At 42.0% G+C, this 17,827-nt stretch overlaps 1 protein-coding gene across 14 annotated transcripts in view; it reads left to right on the top strand.

Moving 5' to 3' along the window:
* The window catches only part of CAB39L (calcium binding protein 39 like), a 101,387-nt gene that overhangs the window by 75,077 nt on the left and 8,483 nt on the right, over nt 1–17,827 (top strand). For all 14 annotated transcript variants that reach the window (XM_065593936.1, XM_065593889.1, XM_042842734.2 and 11 more), the window contains 4 exons: nt 1,236–1,404; nt 11,058–11,117; nt 16,844–16,909; nt 17,647–17,790. In XM_065593936.1, coding sequence (XP_065450008.1) covers nt 1,236–1,404; nt 11,058–11,117; nt 16,844–16,909; nt 17,647–17,790 — 439 coding nt within the window. The remainder of the gene's footprint in view (nt 1–1,235; nt 1,405–11,057; nt 11,118–16,843; nt 16,910–17,646; nt 17,791–17,827) is intronic.

The following is a 17,827-nucleotide window of genomic DNA, read 5'->3' as shown; positions in this document are numbered from 1 at the left end:
TGTGCAGAGAAACAATAAGGTAAATAAGCTTTGGCTAACAGTCAACCTATTGAAGCAGAGTTTCCTCTCTGTTCATTTGGGCCCTGTCATTTTCAGCTAAATGAACATTGTTCATTGTGTAGTAATTTAAATGTTGCAGCGGGAAGAGGTTTGGAGGTTTTTGGGTTGGCTAAATCACATCCATTTTTTTCTTGAAACCTTGCATGCTTTATTTCAGTATGCACTTTGACTTAAAGGAGATACAGTGTGTTACATAGGAATTAGAGAGAGATGACTCTTCTCCTCCCCTCCCCCCGGGGTTTACAAGTGTGCTTGCTGCTGTACGATACAGTGTCTTCGCCATAAGGTGGTTACAACCTGAGGGCCAAATGCTGGTCTTCTGAACAAATCTCCACAGAGACTGAGATGAACAAAATTCTGCTCAAACTCCCAGGCTACAGAATAGGTCATCAGAACTGCAGAGAGACAGACACTGAAGAGGCTGCATGGATAAACTCTTCCTCTCTTGCTTGTTAGAGATTAGTGTTCCAGTGGAGTCTTTTCTTATTGCAGAGTGGAGGGGGGCAAAAACACGGTCTATGAGGCGGTATATATTTTACTTATAAAAGTTAAGGGTCTCCGAGTTATTTAAAAAGGGAGTTGGAATATACTGTATTTGGTTTACCCTCTCAATTCCAAAATGGTGAAGGAATTCTGTTCAAAATTTTCAAACACCCCCCAAAATCACCTCTCAGCAGAGGCCAAGCATAAAAATTTCAATGGAAATGTAAGTATTTCAAAAATTTTAGTTTTCATTCCAACCCCTTCCCCCCCTTTTTTTGTACTATTAGCAACCTTAATTATATAGCTCAGGGGTTCTCAAACTGGGGGTCGGGACCCCTCAGGGGGTTGCGAGGCCATTACATGGGGGGTCCTGAGCTATCAACCTCCGCCCCAAACCCCACTTGCTTCCAGCATTTATAATGATGTTAAATATATTAAAAAGTATGTTTAATTTATTAGGGGGGTCACACTCAGAGGCTTGCAATGTGAAAGGGGTTGCCTGTAAAAAAAAAAAAAAAAATTTGAGACCTGCTGATGTTTCTCAAGTATGGGTCCAAGCCATGAAGGTTGGATCCAGTGTTCTGTATTAGGGCCTTCTAGTATGTGTTGGTAGATGCATCTTATATGTGGTAGGCAATTGCCCATTTATGCTTAAAATAACCCTCTTTGTCTGGTGCTTTTTCATACTCTAGGTACGAAGCACCACATATTGCCTTACGCTGTGGAATTATGCTGAGAGAATGTATCCGGCATGAGCCACTTGCCAAAATCATCCTTTTCTCAGAACAGTTCAGAGACTTTTTCAAATATGTGGAAATGTCAACGTTTGACATCGCTTCTGATGCCTTTGCTACATTTAAGGTAAATTATTTGATGTCTATGGGAACTTTACAATGTTGGGTTTAAAACAGCACTCCTCCCTCACTGGCTTTAGACTGTTGGATGTGGTATAATACATAGGGATTGGGTTTTTCTTTCTAGTAGACTGCTTTTTTTACTGTTAGATAGAGAAGACTAAATTCATCCCTGGTCAGATTGTGACTGGATTTACAGCAGGGGTAGAGTCAGTCCAGAGTCTTTAATTTAATCCAGATTTATATTTCTTTGATGTCCTTCATCCTGATGTTCCAAGGCATTTTGTATAACCATTTAAAACTAAAATTAGCCATGTATCACATATAATCCCTTAAAAATAATATATGGGATGAATCATTTTAGTCATTCACAATGTTCCTTACTTCATCTTACTGCTCTGAGTTTGGTCCTTACACACCAGACTGCTTAGCCATAGTTCTAGATAGGACAAGCTTTTCTCATAGATTCATCTTAAAATATTGGCAGTTCTACAATCCAGTCCTACATGGTACTCATTGCCTTCTCCCTGGGGATCTGTGGGCTTGGAGCACCAAGCAGGTTCAGATTTTAAGGACTTGATCACTGCAATTTCTTGCATGCAGACAGGCTACTACACCCACGCAGAACCCTAATGAAGTCACTGGGACTTTGCATGGGTGCAGCAGTCTGGAACATGCAATGAATTTCAGGATTATGGCCTAAGAGAGTAATTGCTATGCAGACTCAGGTGACTTGTTCTTAGATTAAAGAAATCATTCTCTTTAAAGTTCAGGAACCTGAGGCTGCAGCAGCCTTTAGGTTTTTATTCTTCAGAAGCAGAGTTAGGCAAATAAATTCCATGAATATTTGCGTGAATAGTTAATGAAGTACCTTTCACAGTATTCACAATCCTTTATTTAGTTTGTATCCAGATTTAAGTACAACTTAAAAGAAATCCTGTCTGGGCTCTAGGTGCCCTTATTGTTAAATTTAAAATAATTACAAAACCAAAACATCAGCATGCTTTTTGGAATACGTTTGCAAATTGGTTGTTACATTGATCCGATCACAAAACAGATGTAAATCATATGATTAATGTGATCAATCACAATGCAACAACACAATTCAAATAGCAAGCTACAGAGTCAACAAAAATTAATGAAAGTTTTGTTGAATAATTTTGATGAATAAATAAAATATGTGACTTTCTTAATCTGTGCACAGACATTCTACAAACTGAGAAGGGGCAAGGACCTTCCCCACCTTGGGGGGCCCATGTAAGGGCCAGATGTAACTGCTGTATCTGCACTGCTTCCATATTCTTGGAGGAGCAGGGAGGTGGAATCAAGACTCTGTTCCCCTCCTCTGCACCATTCCATGGAGTGGGCCTGGCACACACAGAAGAAAAAACTGGCAAGGCACACCACCGAAAGGGGTGTAGTAGTGGTTTTGAGTCCCCTATGTACTGCATCGTTCAAGGAGGTATTCTGCCTCCATGACACAGAATATCTCCCAGTGGTCTCCATGGGGAGGTGTGGCCACATACCACTTTTTACCATAGGCTGTGTTTAAATGGCACAGTTTAGTTCATTATTGTTTCAGGGAACTGAGTGCTGACATTGTATGTGGAAGTTTATCCTCACTAAGTCCTTGTGGACTGATGCTTCTGCTGAGTTGAATAATATAAATCTTAATCAATAGAAAAGACATCACCACATATTTGAAACAGCAGTAAAAACAGACTGAAAGAATGACTGCCAGACACCTTCAAACCCGGCTCTGTGACTGCAACAGGATAACAGATGCTGTGCAGAAAAATAATACCAATCCCATAATAAAGCAGATTTTGCCAGCTTCGGCCCAAACAAAATGTACTCATTCCATGCCTGAAGTGAGTGACATGCTAAACACATAATTAAAAAAAAAAAGCTCTTTTTTTGCTTAACCATCCTGGACAAAAGGCTGATATAATTATTAATACCACTTCCAAAGATGTGCTAGGAGATTGGTAGCATGGGTAGTTGAACAAGGTCCATGCCCTAAGGACTTTAAATTGTCAATTTTTAGACACTGCACAAGTGAGAATAAGAACAACCAAGAGGGAGGATTTGAAACATCTCCCCTCTGATTTCAGAGTAGCAGCCGTGTTAGTCTGTATCCGCAAAAAGAAGAACAGGAGGACTTGTGGCACCTTAGAGACTAACAAATTTATTAGAGCATAAGCTTTCGTGGACTACAGCCCACTTCTTCGGATGTAGTCCACGAAAGCTTATGCTCTAATAAATTTGTTAGTCTCTAAGGTGCCACAAGTCCTCCTGTTCCCCTCTGATTGACATCTCTGCCACTTGGTTTAATATCAGCTTTTCATCAGATCAGGATGGTACCATGTACTAATAATTTCCAATCAGTCAGCTATTTCATCTGACCAACTTTGCCTAAATCTTTCTTCTAAGCAATTCTGGGGTGGTGCCTCCCACAGCTTGTCTTGGTTTTGCAATGTCATTTGTGAACTCTGATAGCAGCATTAGGAAGACTCACTGGAAAGCAATGCCTTCTCAACTAGGTATTTTTTGGGACCTTCCTAAACAAGGTTGTCGCTGGCTTTGACAGGCCTGGCATCTGGGACCTCCATGTCCATGGAATGGTTGTGAAGTAGGAAATGCTGTGTTATTTTACCATGCTGCCTGTTACTCAGTTTAGAGAGACAAAGCCTGTGAGGTAATGTCTTTTATTGGACCAACTTCTGTTGGTGAGAGGGACAAGCTTTCAAGCGACACCGAGCTCCGCTTCAGGTCTGGCTTTGTACTGTCCACTAATAGATAATGTAAGAATTTTGGCTGACAAGTAATTCAGAGATTACTCCTTATGTATGTTGCCATCTCAAAAGGATGGAGAACGTGCATACGTTACTATAATGTGCACTCTGGACAAGAGAGTACTTGGGTCAGTGTAGTTCTTTTTTAAACAAAAAAACAAAACTGGTAGATCCAGCAATACCACGTAGGAGTCTGCAAACTTATCGCCAATGCCCCTTTAGTATATTGTTAGAAGAAATATAAGAATCCCTGAAGAGGGCACCAGCTTCAATCACATGTCTCCCACCCCATAATAGAGGGTTCCACATGCTCATTTCCTCTACTGCTTTGTCCACAAAAGGTTCCCTTTGTTCCTACCTCTTCAATAGTATTCCAATCATTTAAAAAGAAGAATGACTAATTGCATTACTGCTGTTCCCAGCCCCAGCACTGTGGTCATGGAGTTGGTGCCAGGCTATACAACAAAGCACCTTTGAGCTGTATTAGGGACTGCAGACTGCTTTGCCTCCTGTGTGTAATCAGCAGATCCATGTAACTTGAAAATATTTCCAATACAGCCTGACTGGATCAAAGGTGCCACATGCACCTGTACTGGTCACACGGTCCTAGGACTGCAGTACAGCGATGCGGCAAATTTTAACTGATGACTCTGTAAACTTGTAGTTCATGAGACTAGTTTAGAATAAAGAAATAAACTGGTGAAAATAATTACCCTGTGATTACACAGTACTTACCATGTAGGTCTATATTTACTTTGTATGTTAGGTGAGGGTTGTAAAATAGAGGAATTCATGCAAAATCGTAGGTGTCATTTCAGTCTCATTTTACCTCAGTATTTTTTCTTCCCTTTTCCTCAATGTTTAATGATACTTCACAATGCACATTTGTAGCAGTACATAAAAAAATCTCTTCCCATAATTCTGGAAATGGGAATAGTGCTGCATCTTACATTACATGAAGTTTTTAGGATAAAGGTCAAGTTGGCAAATGAACTTGGTAGAGAAGTAACAGTAAGTCTCTAGATTGGATTTAGATGGGGAGGAGGGGAAGCAGAGCCACAGTGAGTATGGATGTGGGAATAGAGCAGTGACAGGCAAGGTTAGATGGTAATCCTAGAACTGGAAGGGACCTTGAGAGGTCATCTAGTCCAGTCCCCTGCCCTCAAGGCAGGACTAAGTATTATCTAGACCATCCGTGACAAGTGTTTATCCAACTTGCTCTTAAAAATCTCCAATGATGGAAATTCCATAACTCCTAGGCAATTTATTCCAGTGCTTAACCACTCTGACAGTTAGGAAGTTTTTCCTGATGTCCAACCTAAACTGCCCTTGCTGCAATTTAAGCCCATTGTTTCTTGTCCTATCCTCAGAGGATAAGAACAACAATTTTTCTCCCTCCTCCTTGTAACAACCTTTTATGTACTTGAAAACTGTTATCATGTCCCCTCTCAGTCTTCTCTTCTCCAGACTGAACAAACCCCATTTTTTTCAGTCTTCCCTCATATGTCATGTTTCAAAGTAGCAGCCGTGTTAGTCTGTATCCGCAAAAAGAACAGGAGTACTTGTGGCACCTTAGAGACTAACAAATTTATTAGAGCATAAGCTTTCGTGGACTACAGCCCACTTCTGGTATGCATCCGAAGAAGTGGGCTGTAGTCCACGAAAGCTTATGCTCTAATAAATTTGTTAGTCTCTAAGGTGCCACAAGTATTCCTGTTCTTTTTCCTCATATGTCATGTTTTCTAGACCTTTAATCATTTTTGTTGCTCTTCTCTGGACTTTCTCCAATTTGTCCACATCTTTCCTGAAATGTGGCACCCAGAACCGGACACAATACTCCATTGGGGCCTAATCAGCACGGAATAGAGTAGAAGAATTACTTCTCGTGTCTTGCTTACAATACTCCTGCTAATACATCCCAGAATGATGTTTGCTTTTTTTGCAACAGTGTTACACTGTTGACTCATATTTAGCTTGTGATTCACTATGACCCCCGGATCCCTTTCCGCAGTACTCCTTCCTAGGCAATCATTTCCCATTTTCTGTGTGTGCAACTGATTGTTTCTAATGGCACTCGGGTCAGGAGAAGGGTGATGTGGAGCTGGAGAGGCAACATGAGGGTCAGCTGTAGCAACCACTTTGACAAGCGGAAACCAGTGTTGCTAATTCTCACAATATTATTGAGAGTCCTGTGATATTTGTAGTTTTTTAAAGTCTCAGCTCCTGATTTCATGTGATTATGTTAGAATTTCTGCTTTCATTTTTTTAAAGCATCTAGCCATTGTGGTTGCAGGAAAAAGCTTGAAAACATGACTTGATCGCACCTTAAGGACTCAAAAGGCAACTAAAAAGAACCCCGAATCTATTGTTTTCAGAAAATTTCATGACCTTTTATGCCAATTTCATTATTTTGGGAACTTGGGGGATAGCAATACTGAGAAATTGGAGAGGTAGGCCAAGAGGAGAGAGACGGGAGAGCAACAGGTTAGATCAAACCATTTCAGCACTGACTGAAACACTGCGACCTTTTTATTTAAATGTCCCTCAAAGCAAGAAGAGGGGCATGACTGGAATTTGCTCTGCTATCCCCCTGTTAAATCTTCCTCTAATGGGGGGCTGAGGTGGACCAAATGCAAGATGCAAAATTAAATTCTGTGGTCTGTGGTTGCTGCTCAGGTCCAGATGCGGCATTGCATGTTGGGACCTGCAGTCTCCACAGGCCATATCTCCCTATTAAAGAGGATGTTGGCTGCAATGTGCTTTACTTTATGCAATGTATATGTGACTGTGATGTATATGTGACTTGCAATAGCCAGTGTAGTCCTTGAGCAAAATTTGTTTGCCCATTAGGTTTAATGCGTAGGAACAGTTTGGTTATTCTCTGTAAAAACCACCTAAAAAAGCTGGGGGGAAATCTTTGCAATGAGAGATTCTTCTAAATATAGATATGGTTCTTTTTTTCCTTCTCCTATCAGTAGATTTTTTGCTGTCATAGAAACAAGTTATTTCTTTCCTCTTGAAAAGCTAATTAGAAACATGATGAGAGAAACCTCGGATGTAATTAGAAGAAAGTCTAATAGCGAATTCAACTCACCAATGTAAGGCACATCCCGAAACCTGGTCTTAATTTTTACTGTCATCCTTGAAATATTGAGTGGAGTAAAGATTTGCTTAATGGGAGTAACCTTGTTCCTAAGTGGTCAGTGAGGCCAGATTTCCAATACAAACCAGCTCTGTTAAGCAATAAAGAAGACTTGAAGTTGCTATCCATCTTTATCTCCAGCTGAATATCATGATACTTGAACTAATGCATAAATATAGAGAATTCCAAGTTAAAATATGTACAGCAGTATTATTTTACAAAGATGTACACATGACTCAAGTTTTTGATCGTCAATGACCCTCTTTGTATTCAAAGAGGAAGTGTTGTCTTTTGGTCAGGCATGGGGATGGGAGTAAGATTTCCTGGATTCTATTTCCAGCTCTGCCATTAATTTACTGTGGAAGAAATTCATATCCTTTGCACAATATCAGAGTAATCAGGCTTTAAGCAAGAGAAAAATATGGGTGGGGGTGGGTAACAGAATCTCCTTTTCCCCCAGCCACAAGGCAGGGCATGGGACAAAGCACTTTTGAGCTGTATTAAGGACTATAGACTGCTGGACCCTGCCATGTATAACCAATGGACCTATATAGTCATGGACCCACCAGCTGAAAGCATGGTAGGATTTAAAAATAGAATTGTATGTCTGTATGAATAGTAACATCCATAGATACATTAAATAGATGAAAAAATTATAAACATAAACCCTCATGGCTCAGGGCATAAGGCAGCTACTAATTTCCTGAAGTTAAGAGAAACTTTTCCTCTGTGAGCAGGTTACTCCATAATTGTCCATTATGGGTTGTTGGGGTGGTTTTTTTTGTTTGTTTTGGCCCCTTTTTCTGAAGCACCTGGTATTGACTAGTGTCAGAGACGTGGCACTGGTCTAGCTAAACATTGGTTGATCCTGGTATCTCCATTAAGTTGGAATAGCAATAAGTGATGTGAAAGTAACAGGAATTATAAAACATATAGCTATATCTTGACTACTAAGACTGTAAAAACAAGCATTACAGTTTTTCATTCGGTGGATTACTGCACCTGTTGATCTGGGTTTTGCCACCCCCTTGTTGGGTTGTATAATGTAATCACATGGGTGTTTGGTGCAGAGAAGAAAGACTCGTCTGTTGCAGGGGCCAGAGAAGGGCTTAATTAAATTTGCATTAATATCTAAGGATATTTGTAGTAGGGAAATATTGGAATTTTTGATGATATTAAGATATACTTTTTAATTAAATTCAGCCAGGTGCACGGCAGAGGGTGATTGAGCTGCCGAGCAATGCAAGGGGATTGGGGAAAACAGACTTGTATTTAGAGACATAATCTGCTATGGAGGTATCAGGAGCAGCTGGGAGGTGGGAAGAATGCTGGTCAAATGTTGCTGCACCACTCTGTCCTGTGATTTTGTATGAATAAAAACAAAACTAATTTTTGGACTATATGCAGTTTGTTGGACACAATGAAAAATGCTGTGCTTGGTTGCTAAGTTCCCTGCATATGAAGCAGGCTGAAGTCCACTCTGCTAATTAACCTGAATTCATCACATCCATGCTGAATAAAAGAATATACTAACTATATAGTATACTAGTTTTTATAGCAACCATGTTTATGAGGACCTCTTCTTCCCTCTTCTCAATGGCTGCTAAATACAAATCCTTTAAATACTAATCCTTTCAATATAATTCATTATAAATCAAATTAAAAACTGAAGAACCATCAGATTAAATATATTTTTGGAGCTATTGAGAACACTTCTGTGTAAAGACAATTGCATATGCCTCAACTTCTGACAGTGAGTAGCAAAGCTGTTAAAAGAAGAGAGATCTTTTAAAGAAAAAGATACAGGGCCTGATTCAAAGCCCTTTCTGTTCATGTCCACAGAAAGACTCTCATTGACTTGAATGGGCTTTAGATCTAGGCTTTTATTGCATTTCAGTGCAATTTAGTGAAGAGAGCAGTAGGACAAAATTTTTCAAATTTGGATGCCTCAAATTAGCCACATAAATCCATATTTAGACTCCTAAATAAGTGGCCTGATTTTTCAGAGGTGCCAAGTACCTGCAGCTCCCATACACTTCAGTAGGGAAGGTGGGTGCTCAGCCTGTATGGAAATCAGGCCTTTTTTTTTTCTTTAGGTATCTAAATATGGATTTAGGTGGCTAACTTTTAGGCACCCAAATTTGAAAAAAATGGCTTAGGTCAATTTACTAGATGAGGAGCTTGATTCTCTTCTCACTCCTATGGAAAGTAACCCTTTTGAAGGCAATGGAGTTACACTATTTAAAACTGCCAAAGAGGAGAGTCAGGTCCCAGGGGACCCAAACTCTGTGATGCCAAGGGCCACACTAGCATTTGCCAGGAGCCAGAGGGCTACGCAGAGGGCTACTCTTGAGCCAAAGAGATGTTTAGCAACATAAACTTTCAGTGAAATCTATGGTCCTGGTCTTCTCTTAACTCCAAATAGGAATTGTGGTGCTTAAAACCTCTCGGGTTCAAACTCCTTCTTCATATAGAAATTTATTTTTAAATAAATAAATGTAGACAATATTTATTAGAACATAAGAATGGCCCTACTGGGTCAGACCAAAGGTCCATCTAGACCAGTATCCTGTCTTCTGACAGTGGCCAGTACCAGGTGCCCCAGAGGGAATTAACAGAACAGGTGATCCATCCCCTGTCTCTCATTCCCAGCTTCTGGCAAACAGAGGCTAGGGACACCATTCCTGCCCATCCTGGCTAATAGCCATTGAGGGACCTATCCTCCAGGAATTTATCTTTTTTTGAACCCTATTATGGTCTTGGCCTTCACAACATCCTCTGGCAAGGAGTTCCACAGGTTGACTGTGCATTGTGTGAAAAAATACTTCCTTTTGTTTGTTTTAAACCTGCTGCCTATTAATTTCATTTGGTGACCCCTAGTTCTTGTGTTATGAGAAGTAGTAAACAGCACTTCCTTATCTACTTTCTCTACACCGGTCATGATTTTATAGACCTCAATCATATCTCCCCTTAGTCGTCTCTTTTTCCAAGCTGAAAGGTCCCAGTCTTATTAATCTCACCTCATACGGAAGCCATTCCATACCCCTAATTATTTTTGTTGCCCTTTTCTAAACCTTTTCCAATTCCAATATATCTTTTTTGAGATGGGGCAATTGGTAATTGTTTTTGCTGTGATCAATTAATTTAAATTGCTTATTTGCCTCCATAAACCATAAAAATCTGGAGTTGATTAGCTTTGTCATCACTTTGCAGCTACAGAAAGAGAGTGACAGTGAGCATCTGTGGGGCATGTTTTAGGTTTCATGGGTCACATTTGGACTTCAGGCCACAGTCTGGCTGTCCCTGTGGTATACACTGTATTCTGAAAGGTAGATTCTATAAAGGTAAAATAGCTCCAACTTACAATTGGCATTTTAAAAATTAATATATGCATATGTGCCCACAGACCATATGATAGGTGCAAAAATATCTAAGGATACATATTTTCTAAATATAGTATTTGTTTTGTTTTTATTCACTGAACTAGTAAACATGAATCAGCAACTGATATTAAATGGTGCACTGTCACTCCTTTTACCTATTCTTTCATTGAGATAATGCTGGAAATTCTTGTAAAGGAGAAGAGCTGCTTTAAAATGTTCCCCGAGCCATTACAACTGAAGATTAAAGGGATGATCAAACTAGTGGGGGGGAAAAGCTGGTTGAGTTTGAAAATGCTTCAGATAGTGATTTTTTTCCCCTGGTTGTTTGTTTCTTTTCCAGGACCTGCTAACGAGACACAAATTGTTGGTAGCAGATTTCCTAGAACAAAATTATGACACAGTAAGTACAAATAATTTCCATCCTTAATGGTTTCATATATGTTCCTGCAAACATTACTGTGAGGAATCCACCCTCACTTGGATCTGAACTGGAAACCTTTTGTAGTGGCATTTCGGCTCCACTCAGAAAAAAACATTAAAAATAAGTGGATCTTCTTGATTCTTTGTGTCAATCAGAACTGTTCATTTAACAGCACAGTTCCTCCATTTCCCAGGCGAGGGATCCAGTTGGGACAACAGCAGCGGGACTTCAGGGAAGATGCCTGTACTTCAGCAGCTAGTTGAATCCTACTTTCTAATCTGCTCATAAACAGAGCATGTGTAGCTGAGGGCTACATGCTCCACCTAAAACTTTTACTTAGAACCAAGCATTGCACCCTATAAGCCAAAATAATTAGTTTTACCAAGAGAGAATCCTCCTTAGCCATCTGTAGAAATAACGCTTATATCCTGTTTACAGGCTTCCAGATTTCTAGTACAACTCCATGTCAAAAGCAAATCTTGTTTAGGATGTGGAACAGTAGAGGGGAAGAATCTATTCTCGCTTCATTGCACACAACATAACTACATTAACACTAGTGGGAGCTACACGTGTGTACAGATATTAGACCAATTTTATTTTTAAAATATTTACCTTTTGCTACAGTTTGATTCCATCTGGTCAGTGTTAGGGAATAGCTAGTGGTCATTCATGTCCCAGTAATGCTTCAGGATAGAGGACAAGAGTTACTAGAATTTATTTTAGTGTTACTGGAAATTATGTCTCTGTAAATCCCAAGGGATTTTGAGATGTGAATATACCTGTTATCATCCTAAGTAAGTTAGTCTATTGGTATATTGCCATTTCTCTTTGGTTTAAAATATCTTGGAAAATCAAGTGTAGGTCAGAAAATTCTGTTGGAATCAACTGAAATTGGGCTGACATGGGTGGTGGAATTCGACAGAAGATTAAGTTGTCATGTTACCTTCAAGCTTGCATGCTGCTGAGTCACAAATGCAGTGTGACTCAGGCAATTTGTATATCTTCACTTATTCTCTATATCTCTGTACTAAAGCACTGTGATAAAATGACTGTCTTGAGTTTGTGTAACACTGATGCTCAAAGTACATGTAGTGGAGAATAATGTTCTTCAAAGGACTTCCAGTCAACAAACAGAACTCTGTTTTTTCAGCTAGACAGACTGCTACATGTTCAAAACTATCACTGGTACCTCTTTGAATCATAGAAGATTAAGGTTGGAAGAGAACCTCAGGAGGTCATCTAGTCCAACCCCTTGCTCAAAGCAGGACCAACCCCAACTAAATCATCCTAGCCAGGGCTTTGTCAAGCCGGGCCTTAAAAACCTCTAGGGATGGAGATTCTACCACATTCAGATAACTCATTCCAGTGCTTCACTACCGCCCTAGTGAAATAGTTTTTCCTAATATCCAACCTAGACCTCCCCTACTTCAACTTGAGACCATTACTCCTGTTCTGTCATCTGCCATCACTGACAACAGCCTAGCTCCATGCTCTTTGGAACTCCTTCAGGTAGTTGAAGGCTGCTATCAAATCCCCCCTCACTCTTCTCTTCTGCAGAGGAAATAAGTCAAGTTCCCTCAGCCTTTCCTCATAAGTCATGTGCCCCAGCCCCCTAATAATTTTCGTTGCCCTCTGCTGGACTCTCTCCAATTTGTCCACATCCTTTTTGTAGTTGGGGGGGGGAAAAGTCTGCTTTTCTGCCATCCAGGATCCGTATTCTGCTGCTCTCCTTTCTTTCTTTTGTCAGGATCCTGAACTCGACCATCTCATGGTCACTGCTGCCCAGGTTGCCACTTCTACTTCCCCTACCAATTCTTCCCTGTTTTGTGAGCAGCAGGTCAAGAGAAGCATGGCCCCTAGTTGGTTCTTCCAGTACTTGCCCCATCAAGGTGTCCCCAACACTCTCCAAAAACTTTCTGGATTGTCTGTGCACTGCTGTATTGCTCTCCCAGCAGATGCCAGGGTGATTGAAGTCCCCCATGAGAATAAGATACCTGGAGACCAAAAGCATAATCTGTTCCTGTTTGGCCTGAGCCTGTGGGGTGTGTTCAAGCCAGTGGAGCTGAGGGCAGGCAGCATCTTGCAGGAGGCACCCACACCACCTTGCAAGAGTGGGCTCACTCTTTTTTCAATAAATGGAGACATTGGGTATGTCTACACCACAAGGAAAAAAACCCCTCACAGTAGTGAGTCTCGGAGCCTGGGTCAACTGACTCAAGTTTGCTGTGGCTAAAATAGCAGTGTAGATATTCTGGCTTGTGCTGGAGCCTTGGTTCTGTTACCCTTCCCAGGTTTCAGAGCCCAGGATCCAGCCCAAGTTGGAACATCTATATTTACTCCTCGGGGAATACTGTGCATGCTTCCCTGCAGAAAAATGACTTTCTGACAGGGAAGCTGCAACAGCAGCCAGACACCACTCCTTAGCTGCGCAGTTGCATCATTTCAGGCACTTGGAGCAGCTGGCAGAGAGGTAAATCACCACAGGGCTGTGGACACCCCAGCCAGTGGCTCCTACCCTGAGCTGGGATCAGCTGCTAGTCCCGGCTGGGCTGGAGGCAGGAGAGAACAGGATTTCCTCTTCCCTGCAAGCAGTGGCTGGGGCTGTGTCAGACCCACCCCCAGAAACCTCCCCCAGCTGCAGGAAGCTCAGCATCCTCCCCTGCTTCTTGCCCCCATTGCTCCCCAGCTGCAGGGGGAGGGGTCACTGTACAGGGACCTGCTCCCCTATCCTCCCAAACCCCGTGCATCTGGACCTCTCATACCCAGATACCTCCACCAAGCCTCACCCCCTGCATCCAGACCCCTTGCCTCCGGACCCTTGCACCCAGACTACCCCCCACTGAGCTCCCTGCATTCAAACCCGCACCCTGATGAGCCCCATCCCCTGCTCCACCCTGAGCCCCCACATCCAGACCCCCATGCCACCGGCCCCCAGCTAGTTGCACCAGACTCCCACTGACCCCCAACTAGCTGCACCCAGACCCCCACCCCAACAAGCCCCATTCTCCCAGCACCCAGACCCCCCAGCTGAGACCCCCACACCAAGACACCTCCTCTGAGCCCCAACCACTTTCACCTGGAAGCCCCTGCAGAGTCCCATTGCCCCTGCACCTGGAACCCCCCCAGCGAGCCTCTGTGAATCCAGATCCCCCCCACACTTAGACCCCTCACTGAGTTGCCTGCACCCAGATTGTCCCACACAGAATCCTGTCACCCCATACCTGGATCTCCCCACACTGAGCCCCTCCACACTTGGATCCTGCCTGGTTGAGCCTGCCTGTGCCACATGTGGTGCGCCTGGGGTAAAGGAGCAGGGCCCTAGGGTATTTCTAGGGCAGGCCCAGGCCTTGTGCTGTTTCAGGGTCAGGTGCAGCCTCACCACTGTGTCTGTGTCCTGGGGGTGGGGAGTGGGGAAGCTGCAGGGTGATCTCTCACCTTCATGCAGCCAGTGGCTGTGCTCCCCACTGCCATGCTGGAGCCTCTGCATTTATTTATTGACAAATAAAACTTCCAGAATTTTTAATTTTTTGGCACAGAATTCCTTCAGGAGTATATACTGCCATTTTTAGCTCTATAGCACAAGCCCAGGTCAGTGGACCTGAATTCTGAGACTCACTGCCGCAGGGTTTTCTTTGCTGTATAGACGTTCCCATTATATCCTAAACAATAAAGGACAAATTGTGCCCTGAGATACAAATGAACAACTCCCACTGAAATCAGGGTGTGTTAAACACATACATCTGAGCTCAGATTTGGCTCTGAGAATGAAGTTTGTGGCAATGCAGACAAATGCCCACCATTGGCATGTAGCGAGATGGGAGGTATCATTCCATGTTCACTCCTTGAGTGATGAGACAGCCAGGGACTGCATTCTTTGACACAGCACCCTTTCATTTTAACAAACATATTTTTGCTTATTTTTTTAATTGCAACAGTATGAACAAGCTAAAGTTAGCTTCAAATAAGACATGCATTAAATTTGTTTGCATATAACCTCATTGTTCAAATACACAGCTATACCAACCAGGCAAAAACAGTGAATGATATTTCAACATTAAAAAGATCAACCAGGTCAAGAAGAAATTGTGACCATCAAATTGTCACCATCGCCATTTAAGTCTGGTTAACAATAATAAACATTTTGTTAACCAAATTTTCCAAGGTGCTGCTCATTTTAATGGCCAAAGTGTAATGTGCAGGTAAGGCATTTGAGTGCCACGTTGAACTTGCATCACATGGTGTGATCTAGTGGTTAAAGTGGGGACTGCAGGTCATGGCTCTTGTATATTATTTTCCTAACTGCTGTTAATGCCGGATGAACTTGAACAAGTCACTTAAAACCTCTGCATTATGAATCATGTGAGCTGATCGCTGCATGGAGCCCTGACTCCCCAGGGCTCTGTGCAAACACAAAGCTCCACCCATCTGGTACTCAGTGCAGGATTGGAGCCTGAGGGCACATCTACATCGCAGCTGAGCGTCTGCGTCTCACCACAGGCAGGCTTACACACACTAGCTCTGTGTGAGCTAGTTTGCTAAAAATAGCAGTGTGGCCATGGCAGCATAGACAGCGGCACAGTCTAGCCGTCTGAGTGATTGGCTCTTGCTTCCCACAATCATTAATTAAAACCCTTGGCTGAGGTTTCATGGCCCTGAGTCTTGCCCCATTTTTAGGAGATCTTTGGGTCATATGCCAATGAAGCTACACTTATGAATAAACGGAGCTACATTGATTTTAGTTTCATTAAGATTTGGCCCATTACATTTTTTATAAAATAAATGAAACTATGCAAGCACTACACAAAGTAGTAGTCTCATTACCTTTTCCTCCCATTCTAACCACTTGGTATAACATGTTGAGTCTCTCTCCAAATTCATTTTTTTTTCAGCGCTGATTATCTGTTTGTAAATCACTATGCCCACCTATGGCTCTGTCTACATTTAATGAACAAGAACTACAAAATGTCTTAGCACAAGAGATCTGATCCTGGATGGTGCTGAGCAACCCTCAACTCCCACTAACTCAATGGGACTTTGAAAGTCCTCAGAACCTAGTGAGGCCCAGAAACTGTAACATTAAGAGGAGGCATTATAAACATTACATGACTCCATTACATTTCTCTGTGTCTGTTATACGGCCCCATGCTGTGTTTGCAGTGCCTTCATTTTGATCTTTAAGCCTCCAAGGTATAGCGAATAGTAATGACAATGAGGACAACTGAAGTGAAGCAAAAAGGAAAATTGGCAAGTTAGATGCATGCATAGAAACCCACTAAAAATAGCAATGTCACTCTAACAAGCCAGACTTCCACCATCCTTCTCTGTCTGCCTTTCCAGGGACATAGATGGCACTCTACTTATATAATCCTATGTTGGTATAACAGTTACCGCAGATGGTCTCTGGTTACTAATGTTATATTTGTGTGTTCTATTTTGGCAGCAAATTCATAATCTTGTATAAGATGATGGCATAAGGTGTGAATCACAAGGGCACTAAGTTCCTGATTCTCTGGTGGATTCACATGTGCAAGCAAACACTGATTGGATGTTGCTAATCAGTGGTCAATATGGGCTGGGCTCTGGCATCAGAAAGAAGTGCCACAGCTATGCTGCTGCCATCGCAAAGCTTAGTGCAGGAAGGACCAGTACAGGGGGATGGGGAGAAGGAAGAATATGGCTACACTGGTTTTTTCTTGTTCCCTTAGATCTTTGAGGACTATGAAAAACTGCTTCATTCTGAGAATTATGTCACAAAGAGACAATCTTTAAAGGTAATGTAAAATTCCTGAACACTTTTCTTTGAATAGCCATAACATGCTCAGACTATTACACAGACTGTCACAGAGTGGCCTTGTATACTTCTTTTTCTGGTTACAAAAGAAATGCTTTTAAATTAATCTAGTGCTTGTGCAAATCAGGAGGTATCTTTATGTTACTGCATTGGGGTTAGCATTGAGAAGTCGTAGTTCCTGAACTCCTATGGCAAAGCTTGGAGTCCTTTCTCTGAAATGAGGGTGTCATCCTCTTTTCTCAGAGTCACCTGAGTTCACAGCCTAGTTCAGAACACAGGTGGGAGTGAGTTTGGTAGGTTCGTTGTAGTCCCCATTTGTCCATGCACCAAGCAATTTGGTAAAATCTGCAGTCTTCTCATGACTAGAACAGGAAAGTATGGGGCATGTAAGGATTGAGGTGAATTAGCACAACAATGTGGGGTGGTTGTACTTGCTTTTATTTTATCTGGCTCAATCCAACTGTTACTCTATGCATTAATATGGTATCTAGCTCTGCATTATTTGCATGATCAGTGCTATTGGACAGTTATCTCACTTGCATGTACTGCAAATTCACCTCAGTTTTTTTAAAGGCCCTCCATTTTTTAAGCCACCATGGCCTAAGATAAGACACTATTGAAACCTCTGGGAGTGAAGATAACAATGTGGTGCTTTCATCTGAATCATAAATTCTGTGGTGAGTCACAAAGCCTTTGTTTTTGTAAATGTTCCCACAGCTGCTGGGTGAACTGATTCTGGACCGACACAACTTTGCCATCATGACAAAATACATCAGCAAACCAGAGAACCTGAAGCTAATGATGAACCTGCTGCGAGATAAAAGCCCCAACATTCAGTTTGAAGCATTCCATGTGTTCAAGGTAACTCAGCATGGCCTTCAGAGAGGAAGTAACCTCT

This window comes from Chrysemys picta, chromosome 1, assembly GCF_011386835.1.
Source record: "Chrysemys picta bellii isolate R12L10 chromosome 1, ASM1138683v2, whole genome shotgun sequence".
NCBI lineage: Eukaryota > Metazoa > Chordata > Testudines > Emydidae > Chrysemys > Chrysemys picta.
The sequence above is the reverse complement of the archived record's forward strand: the minus strand, read 5'-3'. Positions and strand labels throughout refer to the sequence as shown.